The following is an 11,234-nucleotide window of genomic DNA, read 5'->3' as shown; positions in this document are numbered from 1 at the left end:
TAACGGCAAACGCTTTCGGCGCCAGAGACATCCGCACTAGAATTTCGGTGCCGATGGCTCTTGCTAGAGTTGTGTCGCTGCTCGGCAACTCGACACCAGTGTCACTCACGAGATATTGACGGAGAGTGTCGAGAGCTTGAGATAATGCTTCTGGGACTTCTTCGCTTTCGATATCTACGCCTTCGGTACGCTGCAAACGGGAATTCCCAACAAATACTTATTGTATTAATAAAAAATAAAAATATTTTATTTTTCAACACAAAACATACAACACTTAAAATAATATAATTGCTTAAATCTATGCCGAAGAAAAGGTAAAAGCCTCAGCAATGTGCTGGTATTCCGGTTTCACCTGGTAAGTATTCGCCCCTGGAGACACCATAGCATGTAGAGACGGGTGTGTTTACGATTGAATATTACATAAATAAGAGGGTATCTTACTCACTATATAGAACATTTATTTATTTATTTATTGTAAACAATGTTCGTACAGGCGTTATATAGGTAATAAGTACAAACATACCCCGTTGGGGTGTGTTTATGCGTGTAAATGATTAGTTTTCTCTAAATCGTGAAACACACAAAGCGGGTGCGAGTCGGACGGGAGTCGGGTCGGGACCGCGGCGGGAGTAATTCCATGTGCCCGTTGCGCGCCCGCGCTCGTCCATATAAATTGTTGTGTTGTCGTCCATATAAATTCACGGAATTAGTCCCGCCGCGGCCCTGACCCCGACTCGCGCCCAACCCGCATCAGCTCAGTCAGTGTCTTTCACGCTTTATTATATATATAAAGCTACAAGTTCTTACTCACTGATAGAAATAGGACGCATACTTCCCGATATGGTGGAAAAAAAATATTTATACCGTTGTACGCGGGTAGGCTCCAAAGCAAAATCAAAATGAGAAGCCCTGAATGTGGAAAATGTAAACAAGTAATCAACGGACTGCAAAAACTTTAATACATGGGGGGATTTTTGTGCATTTTTATAAGATACACCCTGGTCAATTTCCGCGGGAAGTAAAAAATGTTCGAAATTCAAATAAACAAGATGGCCGCCATACAAATTTCAAAGCCTCCTATCACGGAAACTATTAGAGATAGGTAAGAGGTGCTTGAAGGAATGTCATAGAGGGTAACACTGGTCAACTGCCTGGGTTAAAAAAAATCAAGATGGCTATTTCAAAATGGCGGCCCAAGAAAAACTTGCTTCGATCCGGCTGAAAATTGGCATATCGGGGTCTTTATGAATGTTTAATAATAATTAGCGGTTACAATTTAGTTTTCACCATTTTTCAATATGACTACCATACAAACATTTTTGGCGATAGATGCAAATTTCTTCTAATTCGACTGAAAATGACATGGCATTATAATTTGGGGTAAACATTTTGTTTCCTCTGTTTTTCGATATAGCCCTAATTTATTTATTTAACTTGCTTTGCTCGGACTGAAAATTAGCACGAAAAGATTTCTAAGATTGTTTGATAATAATTAGTGGTCATAACATATTGTTGTAATTTTTAAATATAGCCGCCATTAAAGATCTATTTAAATGTTTTTTAAAACAAAGTCCTAAGTGCCGAGGCCGCAGGCCGAGGTCCGCGGAGAGCAAAGCCCGAAGCGTCCGCACGCCTTCGTATGGAGGTAATTATTGTCGGAGGCTTAATAGATTACGAGTACAAGAGCTCACAATTGTAAAAATGTAAGGCATACTTCCCGATGTAGTGGAAATGAGATAATTATTATAGCGTTGTTGTATCTCAACCACATCTGTTAGATTCTATTTTCTTGAAAGCTTTGCTAAAGAGAAGTATTTAGGGGGAAAAAATGCTAAACTACAGCCGAATTTCCTGTACTATGAATACCAAAACAACGATAATCCAGAATACTCAGACCAAAACCAACTTAGAAATGTTCGTTTCTTAAATTGGTCCAAATCGGGAATCGACCTCCTCATCAAGCGCCCATAGTACTAACTGCTGTGCCACCGAAGAGAATGAGCACACCCCGTAAACTGAAACCGACCACGCGCCGCAGGCCGACCCCAATGCCACCGTAGGTGGGGTACAGGGCTCGTAACTTATAAAATGACTAGACTTTAAGAGTACTTCAAATAAACGCAACGCAAGAAAGAAGGAAGGAAAGTGTATTGTTACATTACGGAAGAGTTAAAGAATCCACCGGCCCCTTCACATCATCTTATAGGAGAGCCCATAAAGTCTCTCACACTGTAGTTAGCAAAGTGAGAGACTCCACTACAGAAACAACAATTATTAACACTTAAAACTTAAATACTTGTAACGACGTTGACTTAAAGGGCAATGAAATTGAAATTGATCTGAGAATACCACATCCGCGGACCCAGGTTCTAATGTCTATATTTCGAACCCTTGGTATAAAAAGCCACATGCGATCATATGTACGCTAAAACGCTTTTATCACATGTAAGTCTTAAAAATAATACAAAATATTAAAACTAAATTATGTATATGTGGAATTTCGTAACTCTCCATTTAAGCATAAAAAGTTATCGAATAAATTCGTTCATAAAATCTTTAGGCCTGTCTACTGAAAAATTATCATTTAGCTGATATGGCCTCATTACATCAAGGACGCGAATTGTACAAATTTCATGTAAATTTAAGAAAAATAACCAATTAAAACCACTAGCAGTACAGAATTTCAAATTTTTGAGATAAGTAAAAAAGTAACTTTACACGGACAACCTTTAAAGTAACATATTACTTTAGGTATTATGTTAGTTTAAAGGTAAAATAAAAGTTGATATTTTAAGCATCCAAATAAGCCACAGAGGGGTTTTAGCTGGTACAAATCCGGTAACGTAACGAAACATAACCTCCCTGCTGTTTCCGCGCTGGAAAGATATCCATATATATTATTTGTATATATATATACTTAAATAAACTTCCACTTACTAATAAATATACAGGCTAAGTTGCAGTTACTACTTGAATTTGTAGAAAAATAATAATGGCTCTTTACTAACCGGATGAGATTTGAACAATTGCGCAGCATATCTCAACGCGTAATGGGGTGCTCTAACACCCGCATGTGCGAGGCAACGTTGCCAATGTCCTGCCCGAGCAAGTCGTTCCAGAGCCTCCGATTCTGCCTCGACTTCTGCCTCGGACACTTGAGGGGTTGCCCCCATTTCTTCCTCGGAGTAATCCACTGATGTACCTGTTAAATAACGATGCCGTGATAGCGTAATAAATAAAGCATAGGTTCCCAAACTTTTTGACACACTGCCCACTTAGGCAAGATAAAAAAATTTCAACGCCCACTACCACAAAAAATAATTGAAAATACGTATTATTTATAGTAACTTAACACAAAAAAATAATAAGGAAAAAGAAGTATATACTTGTAGTGTAGTTTATATGGATAATTCAGGATTTTTTTTTTTTTTTCAAATGAGTTAGCACCCCCTGGACAGCATCAATTGCTTCCGAGACCGCGATCGCCAAATACCGCGAAATAGGATGCTCAGCGCCCACTGGGGCCCACTTTGAGAAACTTTTAATAAAGTTACGTTGTAAGATGTGGCTAGGTAAGAGTGCACTCGACCAATCAATACATAGTAGCAGTAGACCTCCTTATGAAAGAGTTCATCCAGGGAAGTACCACGACCTTACGTATTCATTTCATATGTTTTCAGAGTGCTGGTGAAATTACAAGCCCATGGAGCTTGTCTACTTACCTCTCAGAAGTGACGAGCGCAGTGTGTACCAATATTTGTGATTTAAGGCACTGAATGACACTGCAACTGTCATGGATAGACGTATCACTTATTACCAGGCGCACGACTTGTTCATCGACGACGACGACGTGTTAATATTATAAAAAAACAACGATTGTCGTCCACACTCCCTAAAGTAAATTGATTGGTCAAGAGCTTTTTTCCCCATTACGTTAATCATGAGTTTATAATAACAGGTACAGCTAGCGACCGCGTACACATCAGCACATTTAGCTGAACACTAGTAAGATCTAAATCACAATAATGCAATTTTTTTTTTAAAAAGTGTTTGATTACTTTATTTTACTTGGGTCCAATTTGAAAGCAAAAAAAAGTAGTCGGCTGTCACTTGTTTCATTTTTTAATTTTTCATAATTTATTAATTTTTAATTTTTTTTTTAATTCATTAATATTCTGGTTCGTTTTCACTACCTAATTTCGGTGGCGATACTTAAATAATCAAGTGATTCGATGTTGATTTTGCGTTCTTGTAAATTTCATAAATTTTATTTGAATAAGATTTTAAATTCATTAAAGTTTGATTCAATCAATGTTGTTACAATTTTTGTAGTGCTGTTACAATTTTTAAATTTTCAGCCTTTTCTGCTTTGTTACAAAATCTAAAAAACATGCATTTTGTCTGTTAGTTTTCCAATAAAGGTTGAGTAAGGTTGTTTAAATATCGATGTTAAAAGATGTTAATATAATAATCTAATTCAATCTTATTTATTTAAATATAAAAGTTACTGTTTTATATTTTCACTTTTTCTTTGTTCCGCTAAATGTGCTGTTGTGTATTTGACTTAAGGAAATTGTACAGCACTCTTTTAAGTAACAAGAAGAAGTATCAGTCTACATACAAATATTTTATGGGTCACTATGAACTCGTGGTACAGATACAGGTCTTACATTGAGAAGGATTTTTATAATTTTATTAGAGTCATTTTACCAGCGCCATCATCGCCACCACCGTATCCGTCGCCTCCGAGAGCTGCTCGAAGTTGTTCCCCAACATCACTTTGACCAATAGCTGCGAATCTAAACAAATATTAATAGCCTTTCTTGTACCTGTTTAGGTGTTAACTGATTTGGTTTCATGCGCATTATAAGAAATTATTTTAACAAAAATTAAAAATGGAATGTTAATACATTTTGTATATTCGATTCTAGTTTTTACCTATCTGCTAGCATATCAGCAGCCATTCTTCTCCTGTCGCCCTGCAGATGATCCCGTGCCAACCTAGCGGCTCGCAGTGCCGCTCGTTCTGCCAGTCGTGCGGCACCACCAGCTGCACCCGCTGTGCTTGCACTGATCAAGAGTTCCACTGCTTCCCACCATTCCCCTCTGTCAAACATGTATTTTCTTGTCGTTACCCCAGTTGTAACACTCATGATTGACCGATGATCCCTTTCGTTATCCCAAGCTCAGACAAATAAAACAATATTTTGTTGAATATCATAATGTTTCTACTATCTTATTATTCATATATTTTTTGTGAAAATACTCCACTAGTTTGGTGTTATTATTGATTTTTAAAAAATCCTTCGATAAGGCTGGATTAGAACCAGCGACTGTTTGCCAGTCCTGGGTTACCACTTTCCCAACTGTACTACAAGACGGATCAGCAGACCTTATGGAGTCCGTACTGGGTAATTAGAACTGTTTGTAAATATATATAAATATTTATTATTATATATATTAGATACCTGTCAGCATGGTCAGCGGCACGCTGTAACAATGGAGGCACAGTTGGTGGTACAGGCTCTGCACTGTCTGGCAAATATTCGCGAGCTACTCGAGCCGCCTCTTCCCAAAGCTCTAAAAATGAATACTCAACTTTGTTAACACAAATAAAAGTACAGTATCGACACATAGACGTGTAATACTCACCAAGGTCTTTGTAATGCTGCACTACCTCCCGCGGTCTGTTGGCGCGTATCATCAGCGTTTCAAACTGTGTAAGGTCACCGCGTTCAGCTGCGGTTCTAGCTCCTTCTACTAAAACTTCTTCTACCTGAGAGTTTTGAAACAATACGTCAACTTTTTTGAGGCAATCAACGTGATATCCGAAAGTATGGTGACCATTTCGGGCTAGCACGATAGGGCGCGACTTGCGCAAGTGCGCAAGATACTGCTATTCTTGCATAGAGGTACCAGTCTCTTACAAACATAATGTAATATCTCTGATTGTGTATGTTATATTTTGATTCTAATGTAAGTATTATGTTTGTGGAGAAAATAAATTATTATTATTATAGAGATCTGACGCTTTATGTCGCTCTCGCGCAAGTTGCGCCCTGTCGTGCTAGCCCTAGAGGACTACACAAAATATTGTCTTGTATGTATTTAAAATCCGAAACACAACATGATTCTACACATGGTCTACTGTTATTTCAAGTACTTTATTTTGTATGGAGTAAAATGTACATACAAAATACATAAATATCAGATATTGGAAATGCCAATTGTAAATACGCCTTTAGATAGTATTTGAAGTACAAATAAATATTTTGGATTTGTATTTCAACGTAAGTTATTGGTTTTCAAAATATATATTTCAAATACGTATTTCTATTACACGTAATTCAAACATTGTCCAGCCCTGTACGTTACCTACTTCATTTTATAATTTCAGTCGACGTACAAACAGCGATTAGATCTCTGATTGAATTCGTTGATAATACAATCAACGTCAGAACGATCAGAATGTTCAAACTTTTTAAAAGTATCTCGACATTTGATAAAAACCAAGCTTATCTTAATGAATTAAAGGTGCTCTTGCTGTAGGGAGTTTGACTAAAAAGTGTATATTGCTTTAATCATCTTACATAAACATTATGAAAACGAAAAGATTCGTGTTTCATTTCATTGTGATATCTTTTTTTATATATAATATTAGTGACGGGACGAACAAGTGCACGACTTGTTCGTCCCGTCATGCATGATGGTAAGCTACACGCCTATCCATAGCAGTTGCAGTGCCACTCAGAGCTTTAAATCGGTAAGATCTGAGGGGCGCTGCCACTGCGCCTGTCACCCTGAGACATAAGTTGACAAGTCCCATAATGTGTCTGCAATTTAACCAGCACCCTTAACCTTCAAAACCGGAACACAGTAATGTAGACATTACTGCTTGGCGGCAGAAACAGAAAATTTCAAAAATTTCACACTGAACTCTCTGTCTCAACAAACGCCAGATATATTAATGTACGGCGCCATAACGGTTGTGACGTTACAAACAAGTTACAGTTTTCTTACTAACCGTCACTGAATGCCTGTTACTATTTGAACAACTGATTTCAATTCTATTTTTAATGCTAATTAAATTGTCGATATTTGTCAAATATCATATTGTTATCGGAAGAAGTTTCTCTTCAATAATGATAGCTTCAATTGTAACGACTTCCAAAATTACATACCAAATGTTCAGCATGTTGTTCAGCAAGCTGCAAAGCACGCTGATGATGACCACGCGTCAACCACATCCTAACGGCATCTTCAGGTGCTCCAGCTCTTAAGAACGCTGCCTCAGCATCTTCTGGTCTCTCCTCTGCCAAAGCAGCTGCTTCGTGACGCGTCACTTCGCGTTTGGTAATGCCTCCGCCTAGTTCGCTTAGCTCCATTGCAATATCCCATCTATTATGGACATAACATTAAAAAGGCTAAATGTGAGGCAACAACGAAATCAAAGTACTGTTGGTTATACCGTAGCATAATAAGAGAACTATGGTAACAATGTTGTAATGGTAACACATTCGCATAATCGCGGTGCACTCATGTTGCATAGCGCGGATCGTCTCACGCGCTTTTAATTTATAGAATATAAGCAGTCGCTGATAACAACGTAGATGTGTTTATTGTTGTGTTTATGGTAGTTGGAAGAAGAATGCCTAAAATTCATAACTGTTTAGCATTTTATTTCTATTTTATAATCATACTCCATAATCAAGATACCAATCCGCGATGCTGGTATAAAAATATCAATACCTACGTAAATACCTACAGCATTTAACAAAGGTAATTTTAATTATGCATGAGAATTTATGATGAACACTTTACAATTTTCAAATTATGTTTACAACTTGTAGGTAGAACTAAAACAATGTGAACAATCCTACGGTCCGAGTGAAATATAGGCGTTTACGGGAAAAATGGCGGGTTTTTGAAGTTACAAGTACAGTTTTTACAAAGATTAATTTGATTTCAAGTATATTAAGAAGAAAATACGAAGAAAGAAATAGTGATGAAGAAAGTTAGAACTATATTCCTTATTTTAAATCAAATTACAAAAGAGTTTATACTGAAAATTCCAATAATCACAAATTCAAACTTTTCAAAGTGAAAACAATGTGATATAAATGAAAGTGAAAACATAAATATAGACTCTCGCCGCTTAACAGACTATTTAAAAAGCCCAAACAAGAGAACTAAGTTATTTAAGAGAAAGTGAAAACATAATGTTGTAGAACCATAATGGAAAATATTTAATGAGGATCCTGATAATTAAACGAAGACATGGCTAAATGGACTTGTATCCAAGCCAAAAGTATTAAAAAAATAGCGTTTATGCGCCGAATAGGCGGATGTTGCCATACTTACTCTTAATGAAATATTCTTTATTGCACATAAAATTACAATAAAAATACAATAAAATAGCTTAAGTATAAAAGTAGTAGTAAGTCATTGTGCAACAGGCGGCCTTATTGCTATGTAGCAATTTCTTCCAGGCAACCTTAGGATAGACATTTCGGATATGCAAAAGGTCATAATGCATATGCAAGGTCAAAAAATCTTAATATACTATGGTTATACTTTCGGTTAGCAATATTATCTAATGAACACAGTCGTGCGCTTCTAAATGCTAAATTGCTTTAAGGTCCACAAATAACTAAATTGTCGAAACTGCTTAGCTCTACAGCATATACAATAAAAAATACGAAAACTTTCTGAATTAAAAACGGCAAGATTAGTTAACATTGACTACTTTAACAGTTTAATGATATACGACATTTTGCGTTGAGTTAATGTCGCCTACATTGTTCTGCTAAAGGGTGATCTTTAGGGCAATTTCAAACCGGGCCTCGGAGTGTCTCTGACTATAAAAAGGTAATTTTCTTAAAAGATTTCATAAATAATAATAATTAAGGTCATTTTCTTTGCGCATATTTCTTAAAAGACGTTAATATTCTTACACAAACGGCACAATAATCTTTTAAAATGGTAATTTATGTCAAAAATAATAAATTGACTCTTCTTGATAGTCGTCTTCACAGAGTAACTAATTAATTTAAAGGGCATTGTATGCTTCTATGATAAGATTCCTGTTGATATTTAAAAAATTGCCATTTACAAGTTTAAAGCAGTAGTGAAAGAAGAACTTTATACTAAACGCTATTATACAATGATATACAGGTGTCTGCGTACTTGGATGACAAAAATCCACGGCAGTAACCCGTCGTTCATTTTTTTTTATAATATCAAGTGACGGAACGAACAAGTCATGCGCCTGATGGTAAGCTATACGCCTGTCCATAAGTTGCAGTGCCACTCAGAGCTTTAAATCGCAAAGATCTGAAGGGCACTGCCACTGCGCCCGTCACCCTGAGACATAGTTGGCAAGTCCCATGTGTCTGTAATTTTACCAGCATCCTTACCCTTCAAAACCGGAACACAGCAATGCTGACATTACTGCTTATCGACAGAAATAGGTAAGATTTGTTTCCACATATATCTATCTATGATACTTGAAATAAATATTGAAAATTATAAATCGCATAATTTTTTTAAAATAAATACGCACTATCTCATCATTGGTGTAATAAGGCCTATAACATATGTAATATGACAAATTTTCAGGAAAGAGACTTAAAGATTCTACGAACGATATTAGTCGATAACTTTTTTATGCTTGATAGGAGTTATAAAATTTCACGTAAACATAATTTGTATTATTTTTACGACTTTCACCTGTTATATTCGTACGGATAGTAGGAAATGTGTATCTGCCATATGAATGAGTAGTAGTGCTGAATCAATGTGTAATTTGCTTACCTATGAATTAAAATATTTTTGTGATAAATATTTTTTATATTTATCACAGATCACAGATTAGGTAATCGAATAATCGAAAATAAATAATAAAAAACTACATTTTGAACTGCTACATTTTGAAGTTCTAAACATATAATTGTAAAATATTTACCCCCAAAAGAAAACATAATCTTCCCTTATTTAAAAAAGTTAACAATGGAAAGTCTATTTAACTGCCCGGGTCGGGAGTAATATTTTTATGGCCTACATTTATTTCTCTCGTGAGTTTGGATGTAATTTGTGGTTGTCTATGTGAGTATCCATGACATCCGCGACACAGGGTTTCCCTAGTGCGGGGCAATGCTGAGTGTGTGCGTTATTATTAAAAAAAAATTATTATTATTATTATCTACAACTTTTAATTACCAGGAAACTACGGCAATATTTTATATATTGGGTATATAAGCTCGCATTAGATTAAAGCACAGAACGTATAAAAGGGTTGATAAAGTTAAACTAATAAACTTTATCAACCCTGTTATAAGTCCTAATGCTCGGCACGTGTTGCCTCTCAGGCAAGTGTTTAACCCATATTCCGCCACGCTGATCCAATGCGGGTTGGGCACTTCACACGTTTTCCGAGGGTAATGAACCTTGTCTTACGTGCAGGTTTCATCACGATGTTTTCCTTGTATTCAACATTAAATTAAATTTTGCACATAAATTCTGAGAAACTCAGAGGTGCAAACCCGAATTTCGACGCACGGCCTCTGAGAGGGTTAGGTCAAACCATTAGGCTACCATAGCTTTACTAACAAACAGGTTCATTAAAAAGCCTCGTAGTGGTCAATAAAACACGACCAAAACAAAACGAAAATAAGAAACAATTGCATTGCAGAATAGCAATTTTTTATACAAGGCTGAAAAGTTATTATTTGACGCAATTGTTTATATAGAAACCTGAACAAGTAAAGGATCCTCAAATTGAAGCATGAGCGAAGCGAGTGGTTCAAAAATAGAATACTGAACGCAGCGAGGGTTTCAAGGCATGAGACGCAAAACAACTCTGCTGCCGAGCGAAAAACACAACTTTTCGCCTCACTATAGCAATGAAAATAGTAAATGAAAGAAAAACAATTGAACTATAACAAATCAGTTTGGTACTTCGACGAATTAAAATAACTTAATAAACAAAATGAATTATCGTCATCGACCTACCAACGATTGGACGTCGGATCTAATACAAAAACCACGAAAAGAATGTCCGAAGTTAACCCATACAAACGTAGTCACATGTAACGAAATGTAAAAAAACTAAAACATTTAATTTAAATTGCAACATCATTGCAGTACTGCCTAATTTTGCTTGCAACAATTTAAGGGCCCAAAAACATAATATTCAGCTTCTACTGGAAACTTAACAAAATGCACCATATTGCTTC

The 11,234-nt window shown here is 36.2% G+C and overlaps 1 protein-coding gene across 1 annotated transcript; it reads right to left on the bottom strand.

Annotated features, from left to right (window-relative positions):
- Positions 1 to 11: 11 nt before the first annotated feature.
- LOC113232354 (intraflagellar transport protein 172 homolog) lies at positions 12 to 7,385 on the bottom strand (the record flags this gene model as incomplete). Its single annotated transcript, XM_026467031.1, has 7 exons — positions 7,182 to 7,385; positions 5,653 to 5,776; positions 5,469 to 5,580; positions 4,939 to 5,106; positions 4,711 to 4,799; positions 3,009 to 3,202; positions 12 to 190 (listed from the first exon to the last, which is right to left on the bottom strand). Coding segments are annotated over exons 1-7 (1,070 nt in total), but the record flags the coding sequence as incomplete, so codon positions are not given.
- Positions 7,386 to 11,234: the final 3,849 nt, after the last annotated feature.

The sequence above is a fragment of the Hyposmocoma kahamanoa genome, unplaced genomic scaffold, assembly GCF_003589595.1.
Source record: "Hyposmocoma kahamanoa isolate Upper Pololo Valley unplaced genomic scaffold, ASM358959v1 75017, whole genome shotgun sequence".
Classification (NCBI taxonomy): domain Eukaryota; kingdom Metazoa; phylum Arthropoda; class Insecta; order Lepidoptera; family Cosmopterigidae; genus Hyposmocoma; species Hyposmocoma kahamanoa.
The sequence above is the reverse complement of the archived record's forward strand: the minus strand, read 5'-3'. Positions and strand labels throughout refer to the sequence as shown.